At 48.9% G+C, this 18,068-nt stretch overlaps 1 protein-coding gene across 1 annotated transcript in view; it reads left to right on the plus strand.

Annotated features, from left to right (window-relative positions):
* Nucleotides 1-18,068, plus strand: part of NPLOC4 (NPL4 homolog, ubiquitin recognition factor) — a 30,955-nt gene that overhangs the window by 322 nt on the left and 12,565 nt on the right. Inside the window, exons 2-12 of the mRNA XM_075518758.1 lie at nt 1,171-1,251; nt 3,865-3,977; nt 4,785-4,964; nt 7,395-7,443; nt 8,259-8,353; nt 9,733-9,856; nt 10,471-10,650; nt 12,198-12,284; nt 13,897-13,968; nt 14,693-14,819; nt 16,801-16,961. Of these exons, the coding sequence (XP_075374873.1) occupies nt 1,171-1,251; nt 3,865-3,977; nt 4,785-4,964; nt 7,395-7,443; nt 8,259-8,353; nt 9,733-9,856; nt 10,471-10,650; nt 12,198-12,284; nt 13,897-13,968; nt 14,693-14,819; nt 16,801-16,961 (1,269 nt within the window). The remainder of the gene's footprint in view (nt 1-1,170; nt 1,252-3,864; nt 3,978-4,784; nt 4,965-7,394; nt 7,444-8,258; nt 8,354-9,732; nt 9,857-10,470; nt 10,651-12,197; nt 12,285-13,896; nt 13,969-14,692; nt 14,820-16,800; nt 16,962-18,068) is intronic.

Here is an 18,068-nt window from a genome sequence, read left to right on the forward strand (position 1 = left end):
CACCCCGCCCGGCGGGACCGCACCGGGCCGCCCCGGGGCCGCGCCGGCGTCTAGGGACGGGGCATCCCGCCGGGAGCCGGCCGGGAGCGCAGCACCCCCGGGGCCGGGGCCGGGGCCGGCGGTGTCGGAGCCGGGCAGCCCCCCGGAGCGGTGCCGTGGACGGATTCCCCGTGTTTTTGTCCCCTCGGAGCGTGTGGGGTTTGGGACCGTGGCCGCGGGGTCCCGCTCAGCCCCGGGCGGGGATGTCTCGGGGGAAGGTGCCGATATCGCCGGAGAAGGGGCTCGTCGGTACCGGCAAGGTGTCCCGCTCCCGTCAGGCCGGGCTTGCTCCCGTGCTGGAAGCTGGGAGAGCGTAAAGGGGCTCCTGCGAGGTGACGCCGGGCCACCGGCAGCCCCCCGTGTCCCCCCGTGTCCTCCCGTGTCCCCCCGTGTCCCTCCTTAGCACACACGTTGCCACCCTGATCGTGGCCCGGCGTTACGCAGCAGCAGGTGAACGTGCTCTTTAGAGCACCTCGTGAGTCGCCTCTCTGGCCCCCGGCGGCAGGACGGCTCCGACATTTACGTTTGCCACTTCCCTGCCCGTACGTGAGGAATCGTCCCCGGCCTTTTCCCCCGAAAGCTGCCAGTTCTTCCCATCTCGGACTTAAGGTTGCAGCAAAACTGCTGTTCGGCATTGGACGGGAGTAGCCTGAGCCTTGCGGCTCTTCTCCTCATCTTTTCATTAGCGATGGAAGTTGCACGTCAGCAACGTGGGTTGAAACATAACGACGGCGCGGGTGCCCATTAGCACCAGTTAGGCCAGTGTTTGTGTGTAGGCACCGAATAAATTGCTCCCGTGGAAGCTCTGATTCACCCTCCTTCTGAAAGTTTCATTCCACGTCTGAACTCACAGCTTTGACAAAAAAAGCAGCGTTAGCGTTTTTCTCGGCGCCGGCTTCTGGCCGTGCCTCGTGCGTTAGGGTAATTCATCCTGCACACACAAACATCGGTCCGTGCCGCCCTGCCGCGAGCAAATTACTTCCCTGTGCGTTTGCGCTCCCTTACGAAGAGCAGCGTTAAAAGCAGGGGGGATGGTCTGCGTTGGGTGTGCGGAACTTCAGCGTGGCTTCAGCAGGCTGCGAGCGCTCTGTCCCCCCGTCGCTAACTCGGGCTGTCCTCTTAACCCCGCAGATAATCCGCGTGCAGTCGCCGGAAGGAGTGAAGCGCATCACGGCCACGAAGCGAGAAACGGTGGCGACGTTCCTCAAGAAGGTACCCCGAGCTGCTCCGCGCCTTTCCTGCTCGCCGGCAGGACGAGGCAGGGCTCCTGCGGCTCAGCCTGCAGCGGCTTTCTCTCTCTCTCGGGAGAGACGTGCTTCACCTTGCTGGGCAAATGTGCTGATGGCAGCAAGGATCGGCGTGCCTTTTTATTGGTGTAGCCAAAACCAGTTTTCTCATTGCTGTTCCAGAGGGAAAATAACAAAATTAAAGAAGAAAATTTACTCAGCTTGTCAGTTGGAGTTTCCTGGGGTGGGAGCTTTCCGGGGGGAGGACAGGTTTTTAGTGTTCTCCCAAAGAAATGGCAGCCAGGGAAGCAGAGGCTGACAGTGACACAGGAAAGCTGTTTGATAGTCAAAGCCTGCTGCGAGGGACTGGCCTCTTCAGGCGTGGTCCAGTTGAAACTCAGCTGCTTGATTTGCGCTTTGAATATTATTTGAATGTGCTTTGTGTGCCGCTGGTTTTCCAATATGGTTTTGGAGAGAGCAAGGAAGGAATTAAGGCGAGATCTTAAGGCGATGTGAGAGCCTCCGGGGTCTCCTGGGAAAGATTTCCACCCGGGGATGAGGAGAAGACACTGAGTGTTGGAGTTGTCAAACCTGGAGTTGGCTGTAGCATGTTCTTTGGTCTGATGCAACTGCTCAATGTTTAAAGTTTGCTATTTAAGAGTGAGCAGTTCTCCATTTCCTTCCCTCCTGGAACTCCACTGTAACCTGGAACCCTCAGATTAGGATTTCTTTGTTTCATAAAAGAAGTACTTTGTGTTCCAGTGCCTGAAGGGCCATTCTTTTAGTCAGCTATATTTCCTTTCCCCCTGCAAGGGGGAAGGGGAGCAGACTGAAACCTGCTGCTGTTTGTGAGTCATTTGCTTTGTTCAAAGCTTGGGCCCAGACCACGACAGCGATCTCCACCTGACCAAGCAAAAATCCTGATGGATTTCAGGGCTGGATCAGAGACACCCGCTGCAGTCTCTGAACAGTCTCACCCAAGGAAAAAAGCGGCGCTTTCAAAATCTCTGGAACCTGTGCAAAACAAGCTGCTCGGTTTCAAGGGTTCATGTTACCCGAGGCAGTGTGGAACAATCGTGCTTGCAACCACTTGCCATCGGAACAAAAGCATTGGCACTCACTAAAATTGCCTGTTGATCTGGGGAGAACTATATCCTCTTGCTGAGCCGAATACAGGAAATGTTTGGGTTTCTTTCCTGATATAGGGTTTACTTGAAAGAGAAAAGCTGCAAATTTTACCACCTAAGATCTGTGCGTATTAATAGCTGTGGATTTTAACACTGACATGTTAATCCATATGGTGGATTTCGTATTTAGCTAGATAGCTGTAATTAAAGAGGCATCAGATTGCTGCTTCTATGCTAGCAATTAACTTAGATCTCCTCCTTGACGACTCCGGAGAAGCTGCAAAAGAAGTGTGCCAGAAAGCGCATTTCAGAGCAATAAGGGCCTCGCTAATCTTCCTCTGTCTTTTGCAGCACATCCTAGGTAAGAGGAGCAAAAAAGTAAACTCTGGGGTGCGTTCAGGTTAGAATCGAGTTAGGAACTAACTCGAGCCTTTTGTTAACGTATTGTGGAATTTGTCTCCCCCCCCCCCAAAAAAATTGTTGAAGTCTGGGGCCTGATGAGTTAACGTTTAACTCTGTAACACAGGAGACGAAGCGTTTGAAAGTTGTGCTTCCATTCAAACGGCAGATCGCTTGCTGCCACGTATCGTGGCGAAGCTGACAGTAGAGAAACTGCTTTCTATGACTTCACTCGTGACAGTTCTCTCTGTGGCTTGTTAGCTTTGTTCTGTGTGCAGTCACTGTCTCTGAGCCCTGCCAAAGCCACCGCGAGATGTACTTAATAAAAATGAAGGCTATTAAGTTAAGAATTTAGGGAGAAACTTGTCATCTAGAGAAATTTTTAACACCACTTTTAGACTGATTATGTTTTTAAGTGGCCAAATGTGAAAATTGCTATTGCTGTGAAGAGGTATTGGACTGATTAAGAGTGAAGCAGCCTTAAACTGAACTGGTGAGAGGATGAGCAGGGAAAAGACCTGCCTGGGGACCGAGAGGTGGTTATTGAGAGGGTAAATTCCATCAGGAGAAAGGAGGCAAATGGAGAAAAACAGAAAGGAGAACAGCAGGAAGAGCTTGAGTGAACCTCGTGTAGCAACTGGTAGGTGAGAGCGGAGCTGAAGGCAAAAGATCCTCAGAGGTGAAGATCTGGATGGAGGGATTCTGGTCCTAGGAAGGTGGGAATGACTTGGCTGGGGCGGAGCTGGCAAGGCTGGAGCGAGAGAACTGGGGTAACGGAGAAGATAGTTTCCCCCCTCTAGTCATGACAGTGCTTGCCTGGATTTAGATAAAATAATGCATTTGTGTTGTGTGAGAGACACGTTCTGTTTAAGTTGCTTTTTTTAATAGATTGCTTGTGTTACTAAGCGTTTCTATTTTTCTCAGTTATCCTACGCTCTTCAGAAATATGGATGAATTCAGCTAAAGTTTTGCAATAGAAGTTCCCGGGACTTAGTGCTTGCTCTGAGCAGCTTTCAGCATCTGACTGGGGGTGTGAGGTATCTTAAACCTTGTCATTCTTCTCTTTCTTTCAGGTTGCAAAAGAATTTGGTTTCAGGAATAATGGGTTTTCTGTCTACACCAATAGAAACAGGACAGGAGAGATCACAGCATCACAAAACAAATCCCTCAACTTACTGAAAATCAAGTGAGTCCTGACAGAGCGCGAGCTGTGGGTGGAGGGGGGGCTTTGTACAACAGGCTGCCTCTTCTCTGAGCTTGCCTGAACTCTTCCCTCCGAACCAGGCAGCAGCAGGCAACATCATGTTACAGCAGCCCTAAGCTTTCAGCTGTCACTCACCAACTCCTTGAAGGGGCAAGCGTGATTGACGTGCCGAAATTGGTGTGATCAAGTTGACTACGTGCGAGGCTGTGGCAGCCGTTTCTTAGGTCACTTCTTGCGTTGTGTTTGCTTGTGGCGGGGAGGCAGCAACAGGCCTCCTGTTTGCTCTTTTACAGCCTGCAGCAAGCTCCCTCATCCCTGCTTTCACTCACGCTATCCTTTTTTTCTGCATCACTGCCAGCGTCTGATGGTCCCCTGTGCGGAAGCCAGGGTTCCTGCCTGCTGTAGCCAGGCTCCTAGGGAGGTCAGAGGTGCCAAATGGTGCAATCGCTTCGTGTTTGGTTGGGAATGTCTTCGTTCTGTTCATGTCAAGGATAATGTTAAACTGGTTAAAAATGCAAGAGCTGTTGCCACCACGTGCGACTTCACTTGAATGTGTCAGCGCTGGCAGCGGCCTTGGGAAGGCTGTGACTTGATGTGCACGGGATCCGCACTTTTCCCTGCTGGAGCTGTTGCTTCTCTCCATAGGCTCCTTTCACCTTTTTCTTCATCTTTTCCCCTCGGTCTTGTCTTCTTGGTGTGTGTCTTATTGCCTGGGTTCCCACCCCGGCGTACCTGGAAGCAAAGCTCATGCTCAGCTGATACCCCTGTGTTGTTTTTCCACACCTATAGGCATGGCGATATGCTGTTTCTCTACCCCTCGAGCCCGGCTGGCTCCTCCTCAGAGACCATGGACACCTCTGTTTCCCAAGGCTTGCGGCCCGTGGGGGCCCCACAGGTGGTGGAAGATGAGATCGACCAGTATCTCATCAAACAGGATGGGAAGATTTACCGAAATCGAGACCAGCAGCTGTAAGTACGGGTGGACTTTGTTTCTGCCGATGCATCTGTGCCCCGCTGGAGCTTGTAACGTCTTGTCTGCAGCCAGGAAGTGTGCTATGGCAACTGCCCTCTGAGCCACTGCTGCCCTTGAAACGTTCACAAGGGAAAACAGCTTTTGCCATTGTCCTGGAAGGTTAAATCGAGCTCTGGTGAGCTGAGGAAGGAAGCAGATACCAAAATCCCAGGGTCTTTGCCAGGAAGGACTCATTCGGACCATCTATTGTTCTGAACAAGGTGGCCCAGGCTATGGGACTTGTGATCATATATTTTGTACTCCTAAACCACTTGGAGCTCTCTAGATTAAAGTGAATACTTTGAATTCTTCCCCAGGATGTCCTGGCAGCCGGTGCTGTGTAGAAATACTAGGTTATGCTCTGTGTGTGGCATATTGCTTAACAAGCAGGGGCCTCCTGTCTGCAGTAGCTTCTGTTCCATATGGTCTCAATATGTAGCTCCCCGTTGTTTGGGTCCCGAGGTGACGGGCGTGCGGGGTGGCAGGGCCAGGTCTCTATCTCGTAGGAGAGGTGCGGACGGGGAAACGTGCTTTCAGCCAGAGCTGCTGCCTCAGCATCACCCAGCCAGCAGTGGGGGAGCATCAAGGTCGGATTTGTTTTCTAAATCACGAGCGGCTCCTCTGTCAGAGCGGAGACCTGAGCTCTGTCGCCTTTTCTGGCTGCCGTGCAGTCTCTCCCTGCTTGGGCAGAGCCGACACAACCCTGCATCGCTGTCTTCGGCACTGCGATGGGTGCATCTGGCACCTCACCTAGGATGTCCCAAGCAGGAGCGCTTCTACGTCTTCAGATCCAGCCACTCCTTATAAAGGAAAACCAAAGAAGTGAGTGGAAGTAGCCAGTGGCAGAGACGTGGAAGTGGGACTTTCGTCTCTGCCTGCTTGGTTTTTGGCTTCCTTTCCATCACGTGCCTTTTTAACCTTTCTGTGAAACCAGGGAGTCCATTTTGCTCACAGAAATGCACCAAAGACTAGCTTTGCCAAAACTCTTAGCTGCAAGAGGCTTGGGTAAACAAAGCAGCTTGTATTTTTTGTAAAAGTAGTAATACAATGGTGACTTAATACCACCATAAATCTACACCGATGCTGCTAAAATGTCCTCTGTCTGGATGGTTGTTTTTTATTGCTCGTCATCAACATCGTCCCAGTTGGGTCCTGGCTTGATGTCTGTCCTGGTTGTGGGCTTGGGGCTGGACCCCTCTGCAAAGTAGCTTCTGAAAGGCCTTGAGTGAAAATTTTAAAGGCAACCAGGAATTCTTTCCAAAACAGAATAGCTCGCCCTTCCCCATTGTGTTGTCTTCCATATGGTTTATCTTTAGCGCTGCAGCAGCGAGGAAGTTTGGAGGGACGTAGCCTTTACATGGCAAATCCTATCTAACCTTTTCAGGCTGATGATAAATGAGGGAGATGTCACATTACTGAAACAATAAAGGCAAAACCCACCACTCCATGGCAAAAACATTGTCTTTAACTTGACCACATTTTTCAAAAGAATGAATGAAGGTATTGTTCTTAGCAGGGAGCCAAAGCACAGCGGTGGATATTTATGATAAAAAGAGTGTGTCTGGGCTTGTTCCTGTATTTGTGAGTGCATATCAATCTAAGCATGAAGGGATGCTGGCGTTCGGCTGAGTGCATTAGCAGCCTTTAGTGGTCCTTTATGTACATTATCTGCCACAATACTTTGTTAAAAGCAGTGCTGCAACTGGATCCCATCCATTTCATCTTTACAAGAGCCAACATCCATGCTCCTCTCTAGAGGCTTTCCTTTGAAAACTAGCACTGACCTAGTGCTGGGGCAGAGGTGTGGGGGGAATTTTTTGTTGTTTTGGGTTTTTTTTTAAAGCGATTGCCTCAGAAGGAGATGTTTTCCCTTCTGTTTTGTAACTTTACCCAGCAGGTCTTTATCTGTCCAATAAACACATGCTTCCCTGTTTGTCCCAGACCATCCTCTAGTGACTGATAAAGGATGAATGTTTTGGTTGTCTCTTTGTTAAAACCACAGAGGCCAGCCCTGTGACGTAGATTTAAAATTCTTTGAATTGAAACGCAACCTCAGCGCAGGGTTGTAAAACTTGAGAAGCTGTGATCTGACATCGGCTCACGTGGCTGTTCAGAGAGCAGAGCCGCTCGCCAGTGACACAGACGTTAGGAGGGTTTGATCTTGACCTGGGACTCTCAGATTTAACCTGAAGCTGTTGCTGTCTCTTTATGTGAAATTATCTTGTGGTGACCCCTCCGTAGTATTCCCTAGTGGGTGGAGAGTTGCTCAGAGCCATATGATTGCACAGATCTTCCACACCAGAACTGTTAGTCTAGAGCAACTTTTACAGTCTGACTTCTCCATTATTAAATAAGATTTAACGCTATTTCTCTTTCTCTTTGCGTAGGTGTCGCCACGGCCCCTTGGGTAAATGTGTGCATTGTGTACCGCTGGAGGTAAGAGCCCCACGAAGGTGCTCTAGAAAGTCACACAAACACATGTCCTCTTGGATTCGGTTTCTTCCAGTACGAACGCTTTTCCTCAGAGCGCTGCCCACGTAGAGATGGCAGCTCTGGGTCAGAATCCTGCTGTGCACTGTCAAAGGTGCCAGCTTGCATCCAGGATCGCTAAAGCTCTAGGCCTTCGTGACCCGGGGTTTATTCTGGTTAACGCTCTGTTTTTCTGCAGTAATGGGTTTAACAGAAAGCGCTTTAGAAAAGCTCCAGTTTTCCTCCCTCTTCACTCTTGCCTGGATCTTCTTGTTTCATCCCCTCTCTTGTGGATCCCAGCACTTCCCAGTTTAACCACGTGTTATTCAGGTTGAAGGCAGCTTTAGTAACGCCTACAAACGTGCTAAGCTGTATAATTGATGGCACGAAGCAGCGATCCCTCAAAAGTCGCTGCGAGCCAGGATGGCTGTTCCCCCGCTTCCCTGCCGTGTGCTCTGGAAGTTCTTTGGCCTTGTTTGAGCAGCTGGGCTTTTTGTTTGTCGTTAGATATTGAAAGAAAAAAGCATTTTGCCTTTGAGGCTCGTTCTGATTTGTGGAGCCAATCTGTTATAAAAGTAGGAGGCGATAATAAAACTGGCTGTTGTAAAGCCCCACTGTTTCTATCACAGTAGTAGCTGCCTTGAAAATGAGCCTAAATTTTCTTGATTGTTTCCACATGGAGAGCGAGTGGGGTTGACTCTAGAACATCCATTTGTTTAGTGATCAATGTATTATCAGACAGGTGTCTGACCTGGCTTTTCTTTGTGTGGTGTTTTTGGCAGCCTTTTGATGAGGATTATTTAAACCATCTGGAACCTCCTGTGAAGCATATGTCCTTCCATGCCTACATCAGGAAGCTGACCGGAGGGGCAGACAAGTAAGAAAATCTCTGTGTTTCAGGGAGTCTAGTTGTAGCTACTTTTTTAAAATACAAATGAAAGTACGGATACAGCATCCTTACGACAGTAAGGATACAGCTATTGAATGGCAAACTGAGGAGAAAACATGTTAAAAAAAAAGAAAAGGGGGGGAAGACAGGGGAAAACAAATTAAGTCTGTCTTTTTCTTTTCTTTTTTTGCTGTGGCAATGTAATTGCTTCCAGGAAACACTGCTGATGGGGGAGGAAGGCCAGATGGAAGGAAAGAGGTTCCCTAATTATACCAAGGTCCAAGCTTGGGTCTCAAACCTCGTGGAGAGGCACTGAGACTGTGGTGGACCCGGGGAGCTTTTATTCACCAACGGCTTTTTCTTACCTACAAATGTGAACAGGACAGAAAGACGAGCCTAACATTCCTCAGGGCCTGATTCTGCTCTGTCCTATGCTCCATGTCTTCTTCGTGAAACCCTTTCTTGTCACGGTGCTGTGGTTCACCACCTGGTAACTGGAAAATAAAGCGTCCTGCCCCGTGATGGGGTGGAGGATGCTGTGGTGACACAGGCCAGATAAGTGGTGACACAGGCCAGATGAGGTGCTTAGGGACATGGTGTAGTGGTGGTTTTGGCAGTGTTAGGTTTACGGTTGGACTCGATGATCTTAAAGGTCTTTTCCAACCTATATGATTCTGTGATTCTGTGAAGTGCTGAGCAGAGAGGAAGCGCTGAAAGAAGTATTTATTTCTTTATGCCTTGCTGTGGCACACGTGTTCAGTGAAGGATCTAAAGTCGCCTTCAGTGATGTCAGGGAACCCACTGTGTTCTGAAATACAGCTCCTTTAAATAAATTATGCAGAGGTGTAACCTTCTCCCTCCTATTCCTAAATGCTGTTGGGATTTTTTTAATGTCTTTGTGAGATGCAGCTCAAGTCCATCGTACTTCCATTTGAAGGGAACTTCCCTTTGCAGGAAGCCTTGTGCACATGAAAGGAGCTCTAATTTGCCCTAGCAGTATAATCTATTACTTCCCACGTGCTGTATAAATTATTTAAGCAGGATCCCATGAGTTTTCTGTCTCTGCTCTTGCTTGGTTATCTGCTTAGGAGCTGAGTCAGGGACCACATGTCAGGCTCTTGACCTCCCTCGCTAAGTGGGCAGCAGAGGTTACGTGGGGACGGGGGAGTGGAGCATCCCACAGTGGGAGTTTGCAGGGTGCTTTGAGATCCTCTGAAGACACAAAGCATCGGTGCCACCGTGTCTCCCCTGCCCTGCTTCCTCTATGATATTTAGAGCCACTTGCTTTTTTTTTTTTGAGACCCAAAAGAGAGACTTTTTTTTTTTGAGACTGTGGTAACAGCAGCCTTCTCTTTTCCTTCTTGCAGGGGGAAATTTGTTGCCCTGGAAAACATCAGCTGCAAGATCAAATCGGGCTGTGAAGGGCACCCTCCTTGGCCAGAAGGCATTTGCACAAAGTGTCAGCCAAGCGCCATCACTCTCAATAGACAGGTGAGACGGGGCTCGCAGGAGCCCTTGTGCTTAAGGCTGAGAGGGACTTGACTTTTATTTTTGGAGAGATGGCTTCAAGAACAGCCAATTTGGAGCAAGGAGCCTTTGCGTATTGGCAGTCGTTGGGGAACTGGCTGTTAAGGTCTTCAGTCCTTGCAGAAAAGGACTCCAAAATGTATCTGGTTCAGCAGTTTCCTCTTAATGTGGAGGACATCTGAGCTGGCACCACTAGCGATGAATCTCCACTCTTTTTCCTCGTGGGATCCCAAAGGCCACCCGCTGTTTCTTCTTAAATTTCACTGCCTTTTTTTTTTAGTTGTAAAGGCTCTTGGGATAAGGGCCCTAGTAAAGAAGCCAAGCTAATGGGGTGCTGGGGGTGCTCAGCGCTTCCCCCCGGTCCAGCCCGTGGTGAGTTCTGCTAGCTGGGCAGGGGAGTGGTGCCGAAGGCAGCAGAGGGGAGAGGGAGGGAGCCAGCTAGCTTTGCCTGTCCCTGCTCTGGCAGGATTCCGCTGTGAGGGGTGGTGTGCGTCCTGGGCAGCTGGGAAGGTATTGGCGATAGGCAAACTAAACGGACCTAGTCGAGGATGGCCTGACGCTTGAACTTTGTCAAACAGAAATACAGGCATGTTGACAACATCATGTTTGAGAACCACACAATTGCAGATCGCTTCCTAGACTTCTGGCGGAAGACAGGAAACCAACATCTTGGGTACCTGTACGGCCGGTACACAGAGCACAAAGACATCCCTCTGGGGATCCGGGCAGAGGTTGCTGCCATCTATGAACCCCCACAGGTAAAAGCTGGGCGCCGTGGCGTTGGTGTCGACTCATAAAGATCGGGGAACACGGAAACGCTTTTTTGTTTGGGAAGTCTCATGCAGTATTTCTGACTGCAGCTCCATGAGGAGAACGGTCCCATGAAGATGATGTTGTGATTTATGTCTTTGTCTTGTTGCCACCGAAAGAATTTTAAAACCCAGATTTGCTTTTTGTTATTTTTACACTTTCTTTTACATCCCTCTCTGCTCAGATGATTTAAAGCTAGGGTAACTTCATAACAGTGGATTTCACTTTTCATGTTTCCTTGATTACTGGATTTCCAAAGCTATGGTACAGAACAGCCTGAAAACAAATTCTGAACTAGGAAAAAAAAGTTGCGGCCCTTGCTTCAATTTCGTACCAGCTCTCTGGGAAAATTTAAGCAGCTTAATTGGACAAATAGGAAGTCTGCTGCCTTGATCGAGAGGCCGAGGGTGCGATCTGATGCCGCGGAGCCGCTGGGAGTCCCCGCTAGATGGTGCACGGCACCGCACGGCGCCGCGCTCGGCACGCCGAGTCCTCCCGTGGGGCTGCAGCCGGAGCGGGTCCCACCGAGCCTGGCCTCCCGGGGAACCCAAAAGCTGAATTCAGCTTTGGAGAGCTGAAAACAGAGGTGGCAAATACAAAAAGCCACTCTGCCCACAACACGAGGCTCAGCTTGAAGTTGAGTTTGCCTACTGGCTTCTTCACCGCTGACCAAAGTCACTTTTCTAAGCGCAGACACTATGTATACAAACATATTGTGGTGGGTCGTATGTTTTCTTCCTCTCAATGATTTCTGCAGGGTTGCTAGAGTAAAATGCAACAGATTTGTCAGTGGAAAAGGACAAATGGATCTTTGGGACTGTGTGTGTGAGAGCAGAATTGCAAGCCTCTTATAAGTTCTTCCCTTTCTTTCCTCTATGAACAGAGCCGTGCCCGCTATTGTTTCAATATCGCTGTTAAGCCCCTGCTTTGGAAGTTCATATGCTTCTAGTTGTGCACGGTAAACGCAAGGAAGCTTTTGCTCTCCTGGCCAGCAGTCTCTGCTGTGCTTCTTGGCACAGCATCTCCCCACACGAGAAAGCTTGCCTCGGAAACGCACCCAGATGGAGTCGTGTTTTCCGGAGCGCGGGGGGAAGGCCCGGGCGTGGGCTCTTGGATTCACTGGATTTCTGCCTCTTTGCTGCTCGAAGATTCAAACGAACGAAATGGCGGTACAAAATTGGCAGGTTGAACACAGAGCTTTGGAAAAATTATATAATCTCTCGCCGTTTCCAAAGTGCTCGGGAACAGCAATGGCCTGTTTGTAAATGTTGAGTCTTTCATTCATAAACCCCGACACAGTTTGCAAACTTAGCTGAAGAGCTCCGACAGGATGGGTCTGTGAGTAGAGGAGGTCTCCGGGGTGAAACGGGTCAGTGGTAATGCCGAAGGGGAGACCCAGACCTCTGCTTCCATGCTCTGCCTCGCTCCTGACAATGACTAAGTGTGCTGTGGCTTTTCCTGTTCTGTCTTACTAGCGAGTTTTTCTTTGCTGCAGATTGGTACACAGAACAGCCTGGAGATCCTGGAAGATCCAAAAGCTGAGGTTGTGGATGAGATCGCTGCAAAGCTTGGACTGAGAAAGGTTAGGATGTTGTTGGATCTCACGCGTCTTTGTTTGGCAATGAAGAAAGTTGTAGGCAGTTCTCTTCAGCTTCACGGGGTTATTCAAGACCATTTGGGCACATCTGAAATCTAGCTGAAGTGTTGGTAGCTCTTACGGTGTTAGGTGTGAAAGGACAAAAGGAGAGCATTTTCCTGAGCACCAGCATCTAGCGGGGCTGTGCAGCTGAAGTCAGCAGTCCTCTGTCATGAATGGCATCAAAGGGAGTAGCAAAGAAGCAGAAACACGATTTTCCCTTTATTTCTCCTCAGATAGGAGCCATTCCTGGTAGCATCTCCCCGGTGAGTGCTAATTTGGCACAGATGTAGCTGGAGTTGCCTTCCGAGTTTGTTCTTCCTTTTGACAGAATCGGTGCTCCAGTTCCAGGAGCAGAGGCTCCTGCTTGTGTTTTATTCTCCTCTGTGGGGTCCTGTCTCTTGGTGCTGCTCAGGCAGGCTGCGGCGAGTTAATCCTAAATCGGTTTAGAGGTGCAGGTCCCCCGGCAGCTGAGCCTCAGTCCTCTGTTCCCCTCGTGCCCGCAGCCTGCCGGTCATCCGATCAGGACGTAGGGGTACTGGGATCTGCTGGTTTGCTGACATCTCTCAAACATGTGCTGATATTTTCCAGTTTGGGAAATCTTTTGGTATCGTGTGAATGCCAGGAATGAGATGTACACAAACACGATTTGACTTGCTAAAGAAAACACAAATCAGAAAAGGCTCCATACAGTAGACTATAAACATCTGTGGTGAGGTCTTTTGTTCTCTGAAGATAAGATCTTTAGCCTTTTGCCAGTGTCTGAAGCAAAGCTTCTGTGTGTGTTATTTATTTCCATGCTTTTCCTCTGCTACGCACATCAGATACTTTTAATCAATATGACTTAACACGTAGCTTACTGCTGGTTGCAGATTTTTGTCTGTCTGGGCTCTGCTAGGAATCTGAATCAGCAGTTCTTCCTCTGAAGGGTTAATGCCGTGGGAGTTGGTCACGAGGGGGCTGATCGGGGCTGTTTTTAGCACATGTGTGTAGAAGGGTTCACGCAGCGGTGTGTGTGTACACATCTACACTCCTATGTGCAAACAATGCAGAAAGCAGGAATGTGTTTTTTGGATCAGAGCAGACTCTGATTTGGAATGAATCATACTCCAGTGGGAACATATGAGCTTTATCTTAACTAGTGACTGCGAGCTTCAAAATGAGATCATGTGAGCTGCTTTGTCATCTGCTGGCGCTCCCAATGCTGCTTTGCTCTGAATGCTCAATAGGAAATGCTTTTTGCTGTGGGTGGGAGGAGGTAGCGGCTGAGAGGCCTCTTGCAGCCTCCAGATCTTTCCATGAAAAAATATTCCATAGTGAAACATAAAGCTGCAGGTGCCCCCGGCCGGCCAGCTGGCATGCTGCTCCTGGAAATCGGATTCAAATGAGCCCGGCACAGCTGGGAGAGCCATTTCCTTCAGGCAGCATACAGCAGGGCCGTGCGAGGAGCCAAGAACATCTTGTCCTGCTAGGAGAAAATGTATAAGCTCTCTTCTGGTTTGGGTTTGGTTTTTTTTTTTCTTCTTAAAGCAACTTTCTCCATAACACTTCTTTATAGGTTGGCTGGATATTTACTGATCTGGTCTCTGAAGACACACGGAAAGGGACTGTTCGATACAGCAGAAACAAGGTGAGATTCAAGCATGCAGCTATTTACAGCTGCTGGTACTGAGGGTTTGTGTAATCACATAAACGCTGGCTGTGCCAAGCAGAGCACTGAGCCAGGGCAGCACAGGGCTGGAGGTGACGCTGGGACTGGAATTCTTCTGAAATGGGGTTTTTCAGAAGCTTCTGAAGGAAAAGGAGCTTGAGCTCGAAGAGCACTGTTAGGGGTTTGAAGCTGTTTGGATAGCATGCAAAGCTGCCTGCAGTCCTTCACCTACTCTGCTTTAAGAACGTGGTGCTCGTGGTTTAAGAAAATTTAGTAGAGTGGAGGGAATGGGGTTGTGTGAGGTGCAAACTCAGTGAGCAAAAGTGACTCAGTCAGAGAATGTTCCCAGGGGCTGGACTCGGTGAGATATACGTGGCTCAAACTCTGACCTTCTCGGCTTCCTGTAATTCTAAAATCAATGATAGCCCTATTTGGAAAATGAAACCCCGTTTTTAAAAAAAAAAAAAAAAAAAAAAGGTGTGTAAGGGTGGGTGGAACTAGAAGTGGGACAGTCCTTCTGGTGAGAGCCAGGCTCAGGGCTGGAGAGCTGACATGTTGCATTCTTTTCCCAGTCTCTGCAGCAACTTTCTACGAAAGCATGTTTTATTAGCGCGTTGGTAGCTTTCTTTGGCTGCAGACCAGGGAAATAGGTCTAAGCTACATCACGTTGTCCTTTTTATTGACATTTCTGCTCTTCCCTCAGGACACGTATTATCTGAGTGCAGAAGAGTGCATCACAGCTGGAAACTTTCAGAACCAGCAGCCCAACATCTGTCGACTTTCTCCAGATGGTCATTTTGGATCCAAGTTTGTCACAGTTGTGGCTACAGGTATAAACTGGCCTCGGCTCGCCCCGGCTCTCTTGGTTACACATGAATTATCTCTTGTTAATAGAAGAATAATATGCAGCTCTGCCAGAAGTCAGGCGTCCTGGTCCCCATCTGTCCTATTTAACAAGGGTTTTGCCTTGCTCTATCAAGTAAAATACTTTTTCGTTCTTTGTGCTATCTTCTCTACAATTATTTACCCTGTCCCCTGCAGGAAACTTAATTGAGGCTCAGAGCTGGAGCATCCACCTCTCTGATCCGGAAAGCATTTTTTGCCTGCAGCCAGGGGAATAACTGTTGCTCGCTTTTCTGTTTCGAATCTTTAAGCTCCAAATTCTGTTGCCTGAAAGCGGCAGTGCAGAACCACGGCAATCCAGATCCTGAAAGTTACTCTGGCTGGTTCAGCATAAAGGAGGGACCTTTATCTCCCTTGCGTCGCTGTCAGGGAAACCCTTACGTAGGATGCTGTGCTCTTCCGTGCATGGAAACAGTTTTGTTTGCCTGAATAAAACAGAGAAGCCTGCAAAATGCTTTGCTTTGTCACCTCTGATTTTAGCTGTTTTCACAGCAAGTCTCCAGAGGCACTGTGGAACAGTCTGCGCTGCCCGGGCTGCGAGGGGAGATGTTGGCATGTGCTGGGAGAGTTGTAGCGTTAGAAGTTCAATCTGCTGTTCTCCACGGGATGACACATGTATTCATTTAAAACTTCCCTGGAGCAGATACGCTGGGTTCTGGGTCTATTTAACACAGTGAAAAAAATGCATGACTTCCAAATAGCATCCAATGTGAAAACCGAAAGTGTGATATTATATTGCCTCCTCTGAGCCCAGGTTTTGTAAGTGTTCCCGGAGCCTTTTTCAGTGAAAACACTCTCTTTCAGTTAACAGGCCCGTGCAATCAGACAGCTGCCTGTACATTCCAGACTGCTAAACGCATCCATCTTTAATGAAAGATAGATGTGTATCTTGCTCACTCTTTTTTTTTTTTTTTTTTAAGTTTATTTTTTTAAACAAGGTGTTTTACTGAGAAAATGATGGCTAGCTTTGTTCAGGCCTTCCCTGTGTCTTGGTCTATGTTTAATTTCTAGGAGTGTTTGTTCTGGAGCAGTGAGTGATTGAGGTTAGAGATCAAAGGGTAGAAAACGAATATTTCCTCTTTTCTGTTCCAGATAATTTCATTCTCTTCTGTTAAATCAGCCCATCAGGTTTCTATTTAAACACTTGATTCCTTCCTTTTGTGCCGTATAAATATATTTGGGTAGTTTGCATCAACTTTGCCTTTAAATCCTCTACACGGATTAATTCCTATCCCCTCCTGAATTCCTAGGTTTGGAAGTAGTAACGTTTTCCTACCATCTGTCTGTATCTTCTCTTTCCAGTTGTATTCTAATGACATATGACCTGATGTTGCTTACATTATCCAAATTAAAGCACCAAGCATGTGATCTATCAGTGAGCCAGGGTCTTAATTTCCACTTTCCATGTCAGATTTCCGCCAAGCCATCCATTACAGGCTGAGAAAACACTTTTTCTTCTTATGCCTGACATTACTAGGTGACCAACCCTGAATCTGCAGCTCATGGCTCCTCAGAAATGAAACAGGCTCACAGGAGCTGTGTGCCTGGCTTTTGTTTTGAAAGAGAGAAGATACCCGCAGGGTAGCAGGAGGGTGATGCTATCAGGAGCCTTCCGAAAGGGCAGCTTCACCTCCTTTAAGCTGCTGGCAAAGCACTTTTGCTGTCACTCCAGGGGTCTGTCCCGTTAGGCTAGCTGTGAAAATGCGTGTTACTAAATAAACATAGAGCTTAGAAGGGATTCTTGCCTAGAAGTACTTCCCATGCAACAGCACCAGCGGTTTCATCTCGCCATTCTTCGCTGTTAGCAAGACCGTCGTGTTTAATGTTGCTCTTTGAGTCGTGTCTCTCCGAGTTACACTGGGCACATCGCTCTCGTGTGGGATTTGTAACCAGCCTCTTCTCTTCCAGGTGGTCCCGACAACCAGGTCCACTTTGAGGGGTACCAGGTCTCGAATCAGTGCATGGCGCTCGTTCGAGATGAGTGTTTGCTGCCCTGCCGAGATGCACCGGAGCTGGGCTATGCCAAGGAGTCCAGCAGTGAGCAGTATGTGCCTGATGTGTTCTATAAGGTAAGGGCTGCGTGCCTGGGGGAGGTGGGGGGGCTGCAAAAACGCCTCTGCCGCATGTCTGGAAATCAGTATGGCCAGCTCAGGAAAGGATGTCTTTGAGGTCTGAACTATTTTCAGTAGTAACCGTTCACCACATGTCTGCGAAGTAATTGCATAAGCTCCATTTCCCCCTCGTAAACGTGCTGTTATGGTTTCCAGTGCAGCAGTAGCCATTGGCTATCCAGCTTCTAAATGAGGTCTGCAGTGATCCACCGAGAGCCCATAGCAAGTCCTCTGAATTCACCTCCTCTTCCGTATTTGTTGGCAGCATTTGCCATGCTTCTCTGTTGATTTTAATCCCCAGCTGAGTTCAGCTTCCTCCACTGCACAGCCATATGATGTGTGCTAGCACAAATGGTGCGGTGAAAGCGGTGGGTTCCTTACGTGATGCCAGGGATTCGCTCGTGTATGACACGCTTACGGGCACCAGCTGGGCGGCAGATGCAACAAAAGAGAGTGTAGTTTGTGCAGCAAGAGGAGAGACAGCCCTGTGCATGCTTCTTTGCAAGAAAGAGCAAGGCCAGGACCGGGGTGTGCCCCTGGCTTTCCTCTCTAGTACTGGGGTTACTGCCTGTGCCCAGGTCCTGTTCTTGGGTCAGACAGTAAGCTCCAAAAACCGGTCCTGAGGAGCAGCGGGGGATACGTGCATCCAGAGCGATCCAAACCACTCTTATTGAAGCATCATGCAAGAGCACTGCTGGTAACCTGTCTGCTGCAGTTGTCAGTACAGTTTGTTAGTGATGAATGGACTGTCATTATTCCCTTGACAGTTGCTTCTGCAGATCTTCAGCCCCCCTGCATCTGCAGGGCCGAGTTAGAAACTTGGGGACAGGATCTCTGCAGAGGCTAATAGCACTGCTTCTCAAACTCGTGTATGTTGGTGCCCCATGAGCAAGGACAGGGGAATTAATTAATGGCACTGCTTGCCAACTAATTAGCCATCCATCACCCAAGTTAGTTATCTCATTCTTGTCTGTGTCTGATATTCACAGCCCGCTCAGCCTGCAGCGCTCCTGCCGCCTGTATTAAAGCTGTCCCTTAAGGAGCATAGGATAAGCAGAGCTACCT

This window comes from Mycteria americana, chromosome 16 (genome assembly GCF_035582795.1).
Source record: "Mycteria americana isolate JAX WOST 10 ecotype Jacksonville Zoo and Gardens chromosome 16, USCA_MyAme_1.0, whole genome shotgun sequence".
NCBI lineage: Eukaryota > Metazoa > Chordata > Aves > Ciconiiformes > Ciconiidae > Mycteria > Mycteria americana.